Genomic DNA, 17,337 nt, shown 5'->3' with positions numbered 1-17,337 from the left:
CACTTTTCCCTGTCACTGCTCCTCGTTCCCCCCTCAGTCCACGAGCACACTCATTTCCGCCTGCTATGCTCCAGATTAAACGGCATTGTGGTGCATGCGTAGTGAGGGCAGCCAGCTCATTCCGTTTGGTGGGGGGGCTAAAAATATTCCCTGTGATGTTGCCGCAATAGGCCCACGTCACCAGAACCTTTTGAAAAGAGTCCACAGTGAATCATGCGTGTTTTTGCCAATCTGCATGGCAGAACTGCAAAAAACAGTGGCACTAAAAATAGATGCTAGACTGGTAGTAGACCCACATTTAACAGCCACTGACTGTCGTCCTCAGTTTGTCACTGTATTGCATTTTTTAGTATACCCCAATGGAAGTTATCTTTTTCTTCTCTGAGCCTAAATTACCTTCATTTTCTTTTTGTCGTGCCCCAATCTGGAAATTTCTCCATTTGGGTGGGAAATTCTAATTCTGTTCTATTATGAAGACAGCATGATAAATGATGGAATATTTTTTTGTTTGCCAGAAAAATAATGAAGTAGTTTTATCTAATATTATTCATTATTTTCAGTCTGTTTGTGTTCCATCCTTACAGGAAGACAGGCTACCATTGGCTACCTTTTCAAGGACTCACTGTGCTGGCTGTATTTTCATTGGCTTGCTCTGCAGATATACGTGTAACCTGCATCTGCATGTTACCTCATCAGCATATGAGAAAAACAGTTTGGATAAAACTTTTAGCTTAACTTAATCATCGTTTAGCAAACCTGGCAACGAGTTTACCATTCTGTCAGCGCACCACAGAATATCCGGGATATAAAAGAAAACACAGAGGTTTGCTTTATCCACCATTACTGTCTTATATAATGGATTAGATTTATCTGCGCTTTTCCAGACGCTCAAAGCGCTTACAATGTGTCCATTATTCCTTCACTCTTTATTCACACTTGGTAAGTTAGTGATGTAGCCACAGCTACCCTGGTGTAGGCTCACAGAGGCTGACCACAGACCATCACCGGGACATTTATACACATTCACACACCAGTGAAGCTACACTGGAGGCAGGAAGGGTGAAGTGTCTTGCCCAAGCACACAACGACAAATGGTTGGGGGGAGTGGGGATCATTGGTACCCTTCGATCATTGGCCGACCTGATCAACCGCCTGAGCCATATGTATCTTATTCTCTCTGTTTGTGAAGCAGAAAAGTGATTTTTAATTTTTTTTTTTATTAAAAACCTTTACTATTACAAATCATAAATTGACAAACTGATTTATATTTATGTTCAGTCAAAAGAAAGTTTCTTTACCAGTGTGTTGACCCTCAATGATCCAAATCATAGTTTCATGTCACTCAGAATGTGCAAGCCACACCTACCACCTTTTTTTTCAGCAGACTCCTGGCTTGTTACTGATTTGAACACCAGTTTCTTGAGAAATCCAGCTTTCCACTGAGTTTTGTTCGTGAAACTACTCCTCTTAAATGAATTAGTGCAAAACAACAAGAAAAAAAAATCATTTTACAGCCACAGCAATGCCGGAAAGAAATAAACAGCAGTTGCTGCTGTATGATATACTCTACATGCTTTGAGAGTGACAAACAACTCTGCAGTCATTAAAAGCCAATAACTCACTTCTTAATGATGATGAGGCTCCTTCTGAGCAGCACCAGATGTGTGTCAAAGTTCTTTGAGAAACATTACAACCGAACATCCAGTGTGCAGCTGTACTTCGCTCCTTTGGCCGGCTTCAATTTTCAGTCAAGCCTTTCTTAACAATAAGGATTCTGAATGTCCTTGAAAGAAATAAACCAAATGGAAATGGTTTTACTAGAAACTGAAGCTAAACAAAATAAAATAAAAACCAAAGCTTGTTATAGATCTCCTCTCTGATGAAAAATGTTCTTGTTGCATTTTTCTGATGATGGAGGAAATTTCTGAGTATTTCTTTATTTAAATAGTTTTGAATCAGAATCAGATCAAAGGTTCTCAGCAATTGGGAAAGGAAGGGGGGGCGGGATTGCTCCCTGCCAATAGTCCTGCCCAAACTCAGAGACGAATTTCTTAGGAATCACTGCCGCTCAGCAGAAATTAATGTCCTGGAAAACTACATATGTTTTTTGATTTAGGATACAAACGGCATAATCCTAATTAAAAGAACACTGAGAACAGTTTAAAAACCTATTAAAATATGATTTGAGTGGAACATAAGTGTTTTGTATATCAAACGTATTTGGCTTTCAAAGAATGATAAATGTAGAAGAATGTGAAAGGAAAACTACAACATGAGTTTTTTTTTTTTTTATCAGTCAAAAAATAGAAATAAAATCTGTTTGAATTAAAATGTTCCTTCTGTTTTTAACAGTCTCCCTACTTCTGGCCTTCAAACTGTTGGGAACCTGAGAACACAGACTATGGTGAGTTTATTAGTCGAAGCCAGCAAAGATCTCTGTAATGATTTCAGATCGGCTTTTTTTTTCTTGAGCTGAACTGTAGCTAACACTGCTGTTGACATCTGCTGTTGACATTGAATATTGATCCCAGGACCCATTCCCTGTAAAGTATCTGGCCGGAGTAACATCTACATGAGAGAATCATGTAGGGACAGACATGAATTTGGCCAGTTTCGACTATACTGCCCAACACAGACTCTACTTGCTCTGTTAGCAGAAATTCTGATGTTTTGCAAAAGAAACAAAGAACTGAGAAAACTGTTGCAATTATTCATCCTTTGCTTACTGTCTTTACGTGGTTCTCTCTTTCTCCCTGCAGCCATTTACCTTTGTAAGCGCACCATGCAGAACAAAGCCAGGCTTGAACTTGCCGACTATGAAGCAGTAAGTAAAATGAGCTTTTGCTGTTTTGTCTGGTTCCCTATAAGTACTGCTTCTGCGTTGTTCAATGGCAGCTATTTCCTAGTTTCCAAAAACGTTAACATAAAGTCGTCTGTTTCGCTCAATATCCGCAGATCGATGCAGTCCTGAGAGGAGCATTACTGTTGTTCTGATCTCCTCGCTTTTAAACACCACCAACATTTTGATATTTAACAAGCACCTCCAACTGTTGTCCAGTTGACTTCCTTTCTTTCCTATTGGGGTCACTCTGCGCCTCCAGGCGTCATTGCTCTTACTGTCGGTTGGCAGTTTTTCTTTGCAGTGAGGTCAGACATTATATCATCATGAGACGGAACTGAAGATGCAAAATTGTTAACAATACATTTGGAAATAAAGTGGGGCAAACTGGTGAACAGGACAAGGTTTATCTGGTGCTTGCTTTTAGCTTTTGACTGCTTTTTGCTAACTTGAACTTGTTGTTTTTTTCACCCTGTTCTAGCCATTGTCGATGCATATCCTGTACTATGAATTATAGGATGCTGTAAAAGGTTTCTGCAACACAACAGTAAAATGTTACAATCTAATTAGACGCATCTTCTGCACTAGAGGACACACTGCATAAAGCACACAATCAATGAATGGTCCATTTTTTTTTAACTTATGTGATATTTAAGGCGCACCGAACTATAAGGTACATTAAGAGAGACAGAGTCAGAGATCAGTCCGTCAGTACACTAAAGACGTTAAGACAAACATTATGGCATCAACACTAACTCCCAACCTTTTTGGTAACGCATAAAAAAACAGTCAAACACAGCTACATGTTTTTTTTGCACATTTACAGAAAATGTGGACATTAAAATATGTAAAGATGCATGGAAAAATCAAGAAATAAAGGGCAACCAAAAATGAGCTTTTTCTGAACTGATGCTTCACAGGTCCAGTCTTTTTAAAATCCTGCAACACATTGGTCAATACACCGTGGTAAAAGCGCTTGAAGAAAATGAGCTTCCAAAGTGTTCCAATTTATGTGAAATGAACTACATTTCCATAGCACTTCAGTCATTTTAGTCAGCCATTTTCCACATTAAACTACACTCACACTGCACTTTCTTTATCTGAAGTCAGTGTTTTTGCTCTATATTTAGCCCACACTATCCTTATGCTAGGGCAATAGGGGTAAGTGTCTGAAGGAAGCATTAACAAGGCCATGATTTGAACACACACACATTAGAACTGTAACTAGAAGGAGCTGCATTTCCAGAAGAAAATGCAGGGTTGAATGCTGTATTGCTGAAAGAAAACTTAATTTGTAAAAGGAATGGCTGAACTGAGCTGAAGGAGCTCAAAATTTTAGAAGTAAAATGGTTAAAATAGGTGAAAACCTGTAAAAGAGGTTAAGCACAAGAATTCCCTATGTAATTTAATGGAGCAAAAATCCTGGAAAATCCTGGAATATCTTGAAAAGTTCAAAGATTTGAAAGACCAAAAGTAGTAGCTGAAAGGAATAAGCTGACACGGTTGAACATTGTAATAGTAGAATGATTAAAATAGGTGAAAGTTTGAAGAAGTTTAAAATTGCCTCACATTTTGGCACAAAATGGCCACCAAACTCTAGGTGGTGTTGCCATCCCATAATAGTTTTGAGCCTCATTTTGAAGTCCAAAGCCTTGTGAACATTTCAATGTTTGAACGGTGTCTCTAGCTGAAAGCATGTTGAAGTTACAATGGTTAAAACAAAAAAGGTTTTCAAGGATCATCCTTGTGTTTAAATGGAGCAAAATTCCTGGAAAATCCTGGAATATCTTAAAAAGTTCAATGATTTGAATGACCAAAAGTCATAGCAATAATGAGCTGAAAGAGCTCAAAATTTTAGAAGTAAAATGGTTAAAATAGGTGAAAACCTGTAAAAGAGGTTAAGCACAAGAATTCCCTATGTAATTTAATGGAGCAAAAATCCTGGAAAATCCTGGAATATCTTGAAAAGTTCAAAGATTTGAAAGACCAAAAGTAGTAGCTGAAAGGAATAAGCTGACAGGGTTGAACATTGTAATAGTAGAATGATTAAAATAGGTGAAAGTTTGAAGAAGTATAAAATTGCCTCACATTTTGGCACAAAATGGCCACCAAACTCTAGGTGGTGTTGCCATCCCATAATAGTTTTGAGCCTTATATTGAAGTCCAAAGCCTTGCGAACATTTCAATGTTTGAACTGTGTCTCTACCTACAAGTATGTGGAAGTTATATTGGTTGAAAGAAACTACAGTTTCAAATTTGAAAAACACAAAATGGCTGCCATGCAGTTTCCATCCCATAATGATTTCAAACTTTGATGTAATATTCCAAAGCACTAAGAATTTGACAGTGAAAGTACGGTCACTTCCTCCAGAAAGGGGCATTCTGTCTTATGTTCAACCTCATGACTAATTCTCTCAACTTTGCATGGGTCATGAATCTTAGCATACTCATCCATGTATAATTGAGAGCTGTGCTGATCATCAGCTAGATAGCTGGATGACACAGCATTTTATTGTCTTTGAACAACTAACGTGTGGCGTAACAACATGATAGTCAATTCTCGTAACAGCCACCTAACTCATGGTTTGGGAATCAACACTTCCCATGAGCCTTAGCGGCCGTGGGCGACGCTTGTTCACAAAATGGCTGAAGCACATGTTTGAACTGCAGCTTCCAGCTACGAGGAGGAAAATAAAAAATACATCAAAACTAACTTAGATTTGCTCCCACTGTTTTTTCTAACATACATTGAAACGTCAAAGCTTATGAGTAACCCCACCTCAAAGAAATTTCTTCCATGTAACGAAATATAATTGAGTTAGTGGAACTGAATTTCATCAAGAAAGGCAAGGTAAAAAAACATGCAGAAAAAGTCAGATGCTGGATTCGAACTCAGAACCTCAGTATTGTAAGACCACTTTCTAAGCCATTGAGCTAACATTTCTGTGACGACACATTGCAGCCGGTATCTATTAATCAAGCTTGTCGTATATAGTCTTATTGGGAGAAGCTGAGTTGAAACGATTTCATGCCACAGTTCGTTTTTTACGTGGAAAAAACGAACGAAAATTTTCACTTTTGAAAGGTCAAAGGATTTGAAGGACCAAAAGTGGTGGTAAAAAAATTGTGTAGGTACAAAAATTGTAAAAGGAGTTAAACAAGGCCCTAAATTGTTGAAAAAATGGCTGAATTGTTGAAAATTTGAAGATTTGAAGGAAAGGAATGGTTAGTACAATGGTTAAAGTAGGTAAAAACCTGTAAAAGAAGTTAAGCACAAGGATTCCCTGTGTATTTTAATGGAGCAAAAAATCCTGGAAAATCCTGGAATATCTTAAAAAGTTCAATGATTTGAATGACCAAAAGTAATCACTGTAATAAGTTGAAAGAGCTCAACATTTTAAAAGTAAAATGGTTAAAGTAGGTAAAAAACTGTAAAAGAAGTTAGGCACAAGGATTCCCTGTGTATTTTAATGGAGCAAAAATCCTGGAATATCTTAAAAAGTTGAAGTATTTCAAAAGCCAAAAGTAATAACTGTAATAAGTTGAAAGATTTGAACATTTTAAAAGTAAAATGGTAGAAAAAATATTAAGGGTCCGAACTGGGAGTCGATCCGGCAACCTTGTGCACCATAACTTCCCAATGCATTTTAATAGGGCAAAAATTCCCGGAAAAACTGGAATATCTTAAAAAGTACAAGGATTAAAAGTACCAAAAGTCATAGCAATAATTAGCTGAAAGAGCTGAACATTTTAAAAGTTGAATGGTAAAAATCGGTTAAAAACTGTAGAAGGAGTTAAGTGCCGAAAAACGGCGGAAGATGAGCGTAATAAAGAATAAATAAAGAGAAACAGGAAAACAAAGGGTTGAATGCTTTACAGCATTCAACCAACTATTCAGAACCAGTTTACCTGCTGCCAATCCATTTCTGTGGACACACACAAAAGCTTGTGGATGCCTGAATATACAAATCCGAGAAATGCCCTTAAATTAAAATTCTAATCTATTTCTGGTTGAGTTGTTACTTTATTTTGGATTTTAGATATTGTTCAGATTGGATTTAAGTTGATTTAAATCCATTCTAAACAATATCCAAATCAACATCTTTATATCATTAACACTTTTAGCACATTTTATCAGAGTACAGCACCATGCTTTTCCAAGAACATTGTGGTGAACAGTTATGCTTGTTTGTAGTCTGTGCCGGTGCAGGCAGAGTCTGCTGAGACTGTGGGGACATATGGCGATATTTAGTGCCCTGCAGTAATCTGATCCCCAAGTCACAAAGTGTCTTTTATCCACTCAGGCAGATGTATTGTTTTCATTTCAAAAACAGTTTCTTTGAACAAGTTCAAGAAAGTACAGTATGTATCTGCTGCTGACAAGCAATAGATTATATAAGTTTCTGTCCATGTGGCAAATGTCTGAACCAGTTAATGCCTTATTTTGTTACATGCCATAAACCTAAATGTATCAATTGTGGGACAGAGGTTATAATTGGAATTTAATAGATTTACAGGGAAGGTATTATCATCTAAAGTAGGTCAGAATGATTAGATGTAGTCAGGATTGTAACAAAGTCACACAATATCAGAAATTCATTTTTTCTAAAAATGCAAGTCAATTTTGGATAAAAAAAACCATTTTAGATAAAAATGGAAAACATAGGAATAGACAAACATAAGCAAATTCATTTCTAATTTTTAAACATGGCAATATTAATTAATTTTATCCAAAAACAGCTCAGAGTGCTCAGAACCTTGCACTTACTTCTGCAGACAGAAAACAAAGTCCAAAAATACTTTTCAATGAGAACATTGTTAAAATCCTAAATTTAAACAGTAGAGCAATTTTTTTTGAAGTCACCTTTGGGGTAAAAATATTTTTCCATTTCCCTGTATCATATTGTAAGGGTACATATATGTTATTTTAAAAGTATTAAAACCCTTTAACTGTCTTGTTCAGGAGAATCTTGCCAGGCTACAGAGGGCTTTTGCCAGAAAGTGGGAATTTATCTTCATGCAAGCAGAGGCTCAAGTCAAGTGAGTTATACACCAAAGATGCTAAATCAACTTTGTTTTGAGATCCTTGAATCCAAGTTTTTGTAGGTTTAACACTTTTCTCATCAGTCTGACTGTTTTGTGACACTGCCATCAGGTGGTTGGGTTGTGTAAACACAATATGATGCATGCTTTTTATTTCTCAGTTCAGACACATTTATCCACTTTTGTCTTTAGGATAAAAATGCCATCATTTTAATGTATATTATTTTGTTGATGTTAAGGTTCAAGCAGGAAGCAGAGAGGTCTTTTGCATCAGGGTAGCTGTTAGTAAATGTCAGTGATGAATCACAGGATTCATGTTCTCAGTTCTTCAGAGCAAATGGTCTTTTAAAAGGTTGATCTAGATAGAAGAAGCTTCGCTTTTTATCCGTATAGCCTCTTCAGTTCTCTCAGTTATGCAAGAGCCTGACCTCAACAGAAGACATCGCACAGATCAAGACCTGCTGCTCTTTCTCTTTGCTTTGTGGCCTGAGCTGGCTGCAACAGAGGGAAAGTGTTTGTAAATTCAGGGATCTGTTTGACCTGATATTTCGCCAGTGGGTGCTCTTTGTATGAGCAGGCTGTTTCCTCTGCTTGCAGGCTTGACAGAAAGAAGGATAAGGCAGAGAGGAAGATCCTTGACAGCCAGGAGAGGGCGTTCTGGGACGTTCATCGACCAGTGGTAAAAAAGAAATGACTGCATGATTCACCCCTGCAAAACTTTAAAATTAAAAAAAGAAAAAAGTTTGTTTGGTAAAAAGACAGCGTTGACATGTAAAGCTAAAAAAAAAAAAACATGTTTCACCTAAAAACCTTTAAGATTTCAGGCCAGTTACCTTTCTGTTTTGATGTCTTTGAGCACACTGAATGAAATGTATCTGAGCCAGAATCATGCATTATTTTCTGATTCCTCTCACAGCCGGGGTGTGTCAACACCACAGAGATGGACATCCGTAAGTGCCGGAGAGAGAAAAACCCTCACAGGGTGAAGAAGGTGAGAGCAGAAGACAAAAACTGCTTCACATTTGTTTGCAACAACTCTACAAGAATCCCTCCCATTTCCTTTATTAATGGTAGTAAACAAAAGTAAAAGCCTAATTTGATGTTTTTGTCCTAAAGCACTTCAATAAAAATGTAAACTAAAAATAGAAATAACTCACTAATCTTTTACTTGAAAGTAGTAAAAGGATCTGTCCATGCAGCAAGTACTTACTTAGAAAAAGATATGTTTCACACAAGCATTCAAATAGGAAAAAATGGCTAAATAAATTAACTGTTTGATAGAATTACTTCAAATTGAACAATTTGACAAATACGTTTTATTTTTCTAGTTCTGAGGCAATGGTTTGTGTTTATTGAGTTTGCAATTGTAGTTTATTTTTGATTAAAGGGACAAAAACTAGTATAAGTGGAAATTAATCATTTTAGAACAAAATATGAACACAATGAGAACCTAATAACATTTATTAAATCCTCATAAAATTGTAAAACTAGCACTTATTCTTAGAACATAATTCTACCTTTTTGTTTCAAAAATAACAGTGAAAGCCAATTTAACTCGTCAACATTTGTTGAACTTTAAAATAACATTCTTAAAATTGTACTAGAAATTACAATGAAATTTAAGTTTTTTTTGTCTTAAATCAAGTTTTTCCATTGTCAGGACTATGAAGCAAAATAATTTTGACTCCTAATTTCCTTATTTCTGGATCCTAGCTCTTAATATGCCAAAAACATCCACATCTCAGCTGTGCTGATTTTGAGGAAAGCTTGGAAAAGTGTAGAGCAAATTTAAGTTAAAACAACTGAAATCCTGGTAATATATCTTAAATGTCTAAAAACAAAGTTTTTAATCTTTGCAAGGATCCAATCATTTGCAGAGTGCCTGTATTCCCTAAAAACGCCTCCTAGATGGTATTTTTTCATGGATGATGTTGTTGCTTTTTCCAGTCGGTTTACGGGGTTGCAGATGACAGCCAGAACCAACTGAGTCCAGTCCACATCAGCTCCCAGCCGGCCCGGAAGCCGACCAAAGAGGATGTTCAGAAGGAGGTACGGTGGCAGTGTGATAAATGTTTTACCCCAGAGACCATTACCAGTGGCTGGACTCACTCATCCATCTAAATGACAGTCAGAGACGTAGATGGATGAGCTGCTACCACATTTAGACTCCTTTATTTCTCTTCCTCAGATTACCTTCTTGAACATCCAGCTGGACAGACACTGCATGAAGGTTTCCAAAGTGGCTGACAGTCTAATGAGCTACACCGACCAGTTTGTGGAGTATGATCCCCTCGTGTCATCTGTAGAGCCGTCTAACCCATGGATCAGCGATGACACTACCTTCTGGGACTTGGAGGCCAGGTGAAGCGTGCTCGCAGTGTTTTATTGCTGATGAATCACTGCTGTGTCTCGTCTCAGCTCCAATGATTGTCCTGTCACGACTGCTAAGGATTCTCAGTGAAAAATCTTTATCTTGCTTTGCGGGGAGCAGTCGTGAGCCCAGCCAACAGCGCGTGAGGAAGTGGGGCTTCTCTCTGGAAGAGGCGCTGAAAGATCCAGCCGGACGGGACCAGTTCCTGAAGTTCCTGGAGTCAGAGTTCAGCTCTGAGAACCTGCGGTGAGAAAATTCTCTGATAATCTGATGCTCCCACAGCTTTTCACATGAGGTTAAATTCACTACAGGACGTGGAACGAATGGCCAAATCTTTTTGTGGGTGGAAGATTGGGTAGAAGAAGAAAAAAAACTGTGCTTCAGCAAAATTGATAAAAAAATATATCATATACTAGAACCATTTTTAGTAAGATTGTTTGAACCCCCCAGAAATGTGGATTTATTTACGCGATGCAGGAAAAACTGAATTGAATTGAAAGCCCTAAGCCTGTGTGGAAATATACTCCAGTATATTATATTGCTGTTAAATTAGATATAAAACTTTTACCCAAAAATGGGAAAAAAAATAAAAAATTCATGCATCAGGAAGACTTTTATCCTTCTTTTATGGTGGAATTTATGCTTCAGCTTCAGAGCAGGGTATCCTAAAATACAGTTAACTAGTACATTGTTTCGGGGTCGCTGAAGCTCCCACGGCTGCTTACTAATCAGCTGTTTGGAGGTTAAAATCCCAGGCTTTTCAGTTAAAGAATTGTCATCTCAGGCTTGATGCCTAACCCTTTTATTGGTAATGGTTGCTAAACTTCTTTTTTTTTCTGTAGTGACTAGCAGGTCACTAAAGGAAATCATATTAAATAAGTAAGAATGTGTACTGTAGGGGAGCTGAAGGTCTTGCTGAGTAATAACTTGATTTGGAATATTTTGTTAAATTATAAGAATAGAATAACATAATTTATGCAAATGGTGGACAAATAAAGAACCCCAAAAAGAACCTTCAGGGACATCCTAGTATTTTTGTGGTTGTTCCATGCCGTTGAATTTGATCTGAGTTCTAGAGTTACTTACCTACTGGAGAACTTTAATCCTATTCAGTGCTATTGTTTATCATTTAAGATGTTAATTTTTAAATGACTTTTTGATTAAATGTATCCAGTTAATCTCCTGATAATGGGAGGAGTGGTCTTACAAAATGTTTCACCGTGACAGGTTCTGGCTAGCAGTGCAGGATCTGAAGCGGAGGCCGTTCCGGGAAGTACCATCGAGGGCTCAGGAGATCTGGCAGGAGTTTTTGGCTGAAGGAGCTCCCAGCGCAATCAATCTGGACTCTCACAGCTATGAGCGGACCAGCCAGAACCTGAAAGACCCCGGCCGATACAGCTATGAAGATGCTCAGGTGGGTTAGCTCACTTTTTCACCTTGACGTGCTCCTTAACATGTTCCATTGTAGACTAACAGCACAGTAGAGCCTCTTTTACCCCCCACTCTCACCCTCTAGCCACAAAAACATTGATCCCCCTCCACTCATGCAACCAGAGACTGAATGAGGGGAATGAAAAGAGGAAGGAAAGGATGAATGACAGTGTGTTTGTGTTGGGGCTTAATGAGCCGACTAATGTTGGGAATTGGTTGTTCAGTGGTTTCAGCTTGAGTTCTTCTGGTTTTCAAGTGAGCTGTTGATGGGTGACGCCTCCTTCTGGCAGGACATTACTCAGCTCTGCCTCCCTCTGCCCCATCTTTCACCTCACCGCCTTTCTTGAGCATCGTTTTTTGCTTCAGATGTGCATCTCTTCTGAATTTTCTTCCTTGGGTTTCATGGCTAAACACACTGTCTGTCTCCTGCAGGAGCACATTTTTAAGCTGATGAAAAGTGACAGCTATGCACGATTTTTGCGATCCAACATCTACCAAGACCTCCTACTGGCCAGAAAGAAGGTGAGCTGCGTTCACTAAAGCAGCCCTCGTCTCTGCATTTAACATGGCGTGCTCACTCTTGCCACTCTTCTCATGTGAGTCTTTGTTTAGGATGTGAAAGACATTTCTGGTTTGCGTCTCGTTTGTGCATGCGCTCAAAGGTCAGATGGGTATCACAAGCTGAAGAGTAGGATTTAAGGTGGAATGAAAGCCATTAAATGGAAAAATCCACTGTAATACAAAACATTAGCTTTGAAAGAATAGCAGTTATTCTTGCATTAAATACAAAGGATAAAAAAAATACAACCAAACAATGATTGTCAACAATCCAGTTAAATCAATGACACAAGATTTCAACACATCACTTTTTTGTTGGGACAAAATAACTTTTTTTTTAACCCTTGTGCTATCCTAGGCACTTTAACATTGGGAGTTGGGTCATCTAGACCCACTAGACAGTGCGCTGAACCTTTTTTCTTGAATGATTTGTGATCTTCACTGGTGTCCATGGATGACATGAAATCTTTCCACCTTTATCCACCTTTGTCATGTTTGGAATAACACGTCAATGTAAAGGTGGGGTCATCTAAGATAGCACAAGGGTTAATTAAACATGGCAAGGCTTTTTTGCAATAATAACACATTCTTTTAGAGAAGTTTGAAGTTGGTAAAAATGTTTGCATTTCAGTTCAAATTTGTTGTGCAGACAAAAAAAGTTGAAAATCTAAAATCAACCTGCTAAGATTGTCACAAATTAACTTATTTTCATTTTTTTGCCAATACAAGCTAAAGTAAAATAAGGGAAACATTCATATAACAGCATAATAATAAAATATCGTGCATCTGTTTTAACTAAAACAAATTTCATTAATTTGATTGTTGAATATTTTATTTGCATTTAATGAATTTTTATATTCAAAAATCAACAGGCTGAGATAATTTTCTTAAGGCCACTGCAGGCCAGTAGTTATAGTTCATGGTTAATTCCTTACATATATTTGTAAGATTGTAAGAGTGGAAACTATGTATTTTCCTTAAAAATATATACATTTACACATAATCTTTAAAGAATGTATTCATATTTGTCTTTTTTTTAACTCCACATATTCCATTGTTTTTTATGACTTGGCACCAAAAGTATTGGATGTGAAGGCACACCTACCAGAAACTTACCAGAAAGTTTAATGTTTCTCCACAAACCCCAATCTAGGAAGATGTTAGCTTTTAAATCGTTACACATCCAGTACAGCAGCTCCCACATTGTGTATGTCTAGTTGAATATAAATTTGACACATTCGTCTGAATAAACACTCAGTAGATGTGTGTACTTTAGAGCTTTTCAGCAGATCACGGCTTCCCCTGCTCATGCTAGCCTTTTTGCCCTCTCTCATTTGGACACTTCTCCCTCTGCTGGCCTGTGACTGACACCCCCCCCCCCACTCCATTTCCCCTCAAAATGCAATGCAACCTCCCCCCCACCCCTGCTCTTTCTGCACTGTCTTTGGCCCTCGTTGCTGCTATGCTTGGCCTCTCCTTTTTATTTAACTCCCCCTCAACACCAACTCCTGACCCAAACACTCACCCTGCTTCCCCCCCTCCCAAAACAGCAGCCAGCAGACACAGAACAGGGCCGCCGCACCTCCTTGGAGAAGTTCACCCGCAGTGTGGTAAGTCATTTGGAGCTGGGGCTGTTCATTTCACAATCCACACTTGGCTGCCTCACTATCAGTGGCTTTTGGCAATTAACACATTCTGGCTTTTACTTGTGTGACAGGATGTGTGTGTCTGTGTGTGTTTGTGGACAAAGTGTTAGTCACGCAAAGCTTTTTAGATGAAACTGCTGTGTCAAGAAATCTGAGCTGCTCTATCCCTCCTTAAGTTTTGGGTCGTGCTTTTGTTTTAAAATTAGTCTCCTTAACACAAAATGTATATGTTAGTTTAGAATAGACAGCTGGTAAATGAAGAAAACCTTTAGTTTGGATCAAAAGGGCCACTTACAATACAATACAATTATTTTGTTTTTATTTTTTATGTATATTTCAAAGGGGAAACATATCTTTTGGTTTGTTACATTATAGAAGAAAGTTTATACATAAAAGCAAATTCTGCTTGTCACAACAAAATTTTATTTTGAAAATCTTCAAACTCTGCTGCTTCATAAGTGTTAAATATGTAACATTTTTTATCTTTCTTATTGGGAATTTTGTCATTTTGGACTTCAGAAAATAAATTAATCCAGTTAAATATTATTAACTTCTTGTCATTTTTTTAAAATTAAAATGAGTAGTAAAATTAAGTTTAGAAAACAAAACAAAAATAAGTCACAATAAATCAGTAAGTTAAAAGCATTTTTTGAATAATCTACTTACCGTTTTGGTTTAATAAATGTATAAAAAAATTTTTTTCATTTGTTCATCCAACTATGTAAACTTGAAAAATTAAAACAAAAAAACGGTTGAATGGGTTTGGGGTTTTTTTCTTAAAAAAAAGGGGGGGGGGGCAAATTAACACATTTGAGGTCTGTAATACTTTCTTTTAATTGACTTTCCAGGGCAAGTCTTTGACGGGAAAGCGTCTGACAGGCCTGATGCAGTCGTCCTGACACAGCCTGTGCTGGGAGGACACAGCCAGACCCTGCTGGTTGGGGGACTGCCACACTGGGGCCAGGTGGAGCTGGGCTGGACAGTGCCGCAGCGCGAGCTCTCTGGTCCCCCTTTGAGGCCTGCGGCCGAGCTGTTAGAGCAGCGCCGTTGGTGCCGACGGGCCCAAACAGAGGGGAAAGCACAGTGCTGAGAAGGGGAACCCAGCCAACACATCTTAGGCATGCAGCACAAAATAAAAGCACATCCCAGACTACTGCTCTTCATCACACAGGTGCAAAACTGGAATTTAGGTTTAACAAAATCTGTCAGTTTTTGTTGTTCTGTCGTAATTTATCTGTTTACCTGCTGTATTTCCAACACAAATACCTAAATAAATAAAAAAGTTATGGCAAATCCTAACATAAAAAACAAATTCATTTAAAGACACCATCAAATATTTTTTTCATTTTATATTTCTATGGCAGACAGCAATAATGAAACACTTCTTTTTATCATAAAAAAACCTTTTTTTTTTCATGTCCTTAATTTAATAAACAATTTCATAATATAATTTCAAAACCCCTGTATTGAAAGAGTAGACTTCTGAAGGTGTCATTTTTCACGGTTAACCACATTCCAGAATGTGACATAAGGGCTTAATGTAGCAACTCCTCTGCACTGTTGCATGTTTCATTCAGACGTCCCCATCCAGATTTAAGGTTTCCAATACAGTGCTTTGCAGTGAGACTTCGATTGGCTGATTTATTGCATATCTGACTGGCTTCAGGTTCCAACGTTTTTGCTTGAGGTTGCACAAGGAAGTCAGGAAACTCTGAGGCCTGTATTTGTGCCTCACAAGCATGGTCGTGTGAGCCATCATGATTGTGAGCTTGTAGCATAGGCACAGTGGCAGAAAGCACACATGTGAAATAGGGTCCACATGAGCTGTTTGGCTCCTGCTGTAGTGTCATGTACAACCTTTCCAGTGCCATGGGTCCAGTGAGTGATGCGGAAACCAAGGGGACCAGCGACAGACAGTGTTACAGGACTGTACTCTGTGTTCACATCATCAAGTGACATCACGATGTGGCTCATCTCCGTTCATGGGGATCTGACGAGGCCTCCCACCCAGTATGGGATCATGTATGTTGTTGTTTTTCTTTTGTTGTTGCTTTGTTTACTGCATGATTTTTTTTTTTCTGTTCTCAAACCGACGTCCATTTCTGTCTCTCCGTGTGACAAATGGTTTGTGGTGCATGTTGGACCAGGACAGCGCACAAACCCAACACCTCTCAGCGACATGGACACTTTGAGATGGGCTAAAGTCCTGATGGGTGCTGTTACACTGAACTCAAAGGCCTCTTCTGCTTTGGACTCAGAATATTTTGGTCCCACAGCTCCCCCTTGAGGCCAGGAATGGCATTGTGGTGAGAAACTACAGTATAGGTCATTATTTTTATTAGTCATTGCAATGCACAGTACAGGTCTTAGTATACATGATCAGTTATATCCTAAATAAATGGGTAAGCTCCAGGTATAAGGTAGAAAGAGACACTTGTGTTGAGTCCATGTACCAAATGTTATCCTCTGCACATTCCAAACACTGCGTCCTGAGTGCATTGTGTACGGTGACATTTGTTATTAAAAGAAAGCACACTTTATTATGATGTGGCCACAGTACTATGCATGCAACATTTCAGGGCATTTTGTGCTTTTACAGTAGTTTCTCTATCAGCAGGATGGCTACTGGCACTCCAAAACACCTGAGCTTCTGCTGTCTGTTAATGGGTACCTAAATAAAAAGATTTCTGGACCTCTCTGCTTCGTGCTTCTGTTTGATGCTGCAAAGCTCTTTAACTTTTTGGAAAAGGAAACTAATATTTGCTAAGTTCAAAATCTAAATGTTTGACTTTTCTTATGCATAAAAACATACAAAAGGCAAAGCCACAATGGCATTCAGCAAGTTTTGACAAAACAAAAAAAAAACTGCTAACATTCAGAACAGAACCAAAAACCTCAAACTGGCACCACATGAAGAGCTAGAAGCTGGTCTATGTTCAACATGGTAAAGCACTGTGGTTACCTCGGTCCCATATCTGCTGAAATGTTTCTAGAAAAAGGCCCCACATCTCCTGAAAGTTCTTTTTTTAGTGTTCTGGCAGCAATGAGGATTAATTTTTTAAAATATACTTTATACTATCCTTACGTTAATGAATAAAAAATGTTTTGCCGTATTTTAGGAATATTTGGACGCACCACCAAACTGCAGTTACGTTAATTAAATAAATACAGCATGTAATTAAACAAAATAAAAATTAAATGTTTTTGTTTGCTGTATTTTCAGGTTTTGCACTTCTCTGCAAAAAAAGTAAACAATTACATTTGGAATTGACAAATACAACACATGAAAAAAAATCTAATATTGATTGAATGAGATTCAAAAATATGTAGCGTTATTCTTTTTCAAATGCATATTTAACCTTTTAAAACATCTTAGCTTATTTTTTGATATTGTTATTTGGCACAACAAACATTTAATAAATTTGACGTTTGGTAAGAAAAAGGGACAT

The 17,337-nt window shown here is 37.9% G+C and overlaps 1 protein-coding gene across 4 annotated transcripts in view; it reads left to right on the top strand.

Moving 5' to 3' along the window:
* Nucleotides 1-16,586, top strand: part of LOC101168163 (regulator of G-protein signaling 6) — a 45,751-nt gene extending 29,165 nt beyond the window's left edge. For 2 of the 4 annotated variants that reach the window (XM_011490432.3, XM_011490433.3), the window contains 11 exons: nt 2,353-2,404; nt 2,760-2,824; nt 7,803-7,879; nt 8,480-8,561; nt 8,799-8,873; nt 9,830-9,931; nt 10,071-10,243; nt 10,374-10,499; nt 11,481-11,667; nt 12,117-12,206; nt 13,793-14,414. In XM_011490432.3, coding sequence (XP_011488734.1) covers nt 2,353-2,404; nt 2,760-2,824; nt 7,803-7,879; nt 8,480-8,561; nt 8,799-8,873; nt 9,830-9,931; nt 10,071-10,243; nt 10,374-10,499; nt 11,481-11,667; nt 12,117-12,206; nt 13,793-14,020 — 1,257 coding nt within the window. In that variant the 3' untranslated portion in view covers nt 14,021-14,414. Of the gene's footprint in view, nt 1-2,352; nt 2,405-2,759; nt 2,825-7,802; nt 7,880-8,479; nt 8,562-8,798; nt 8,874-9,829; nt 9,932-10,070; nt 10,244-10,373; nt 10,500-11,480; nt 11,668-12,116; nt 12,207-13,792; nt 14,415-14,736 lie in introns of those variants that run through there. The other 2 variants (XM_020713386.2, XM_020713387.2) reach the window with 2 other exon arrangements.
* The last annotated feature ends 751 nt before the right edge of the window (nt 16,587-17,337 follow it).

The sequence above is a fragment of the Oryzias latipes genome, chromosome 22, assembly GCF_002234675.1.
Source record: "Oryzias latipes chromosome 22, ASM223467v1".
Taxonomy (NCBI): Eukaryota; Metazoa; Chordata; class Actinopteri; order Beloniformes; family Adrianichthyidae; genus Oryzias; species Oryzias latipes.
Note: the sequence above shows the minus strand (reverse complement) of the source record. Positions and strands in the feature narration are given on the sequence as shown.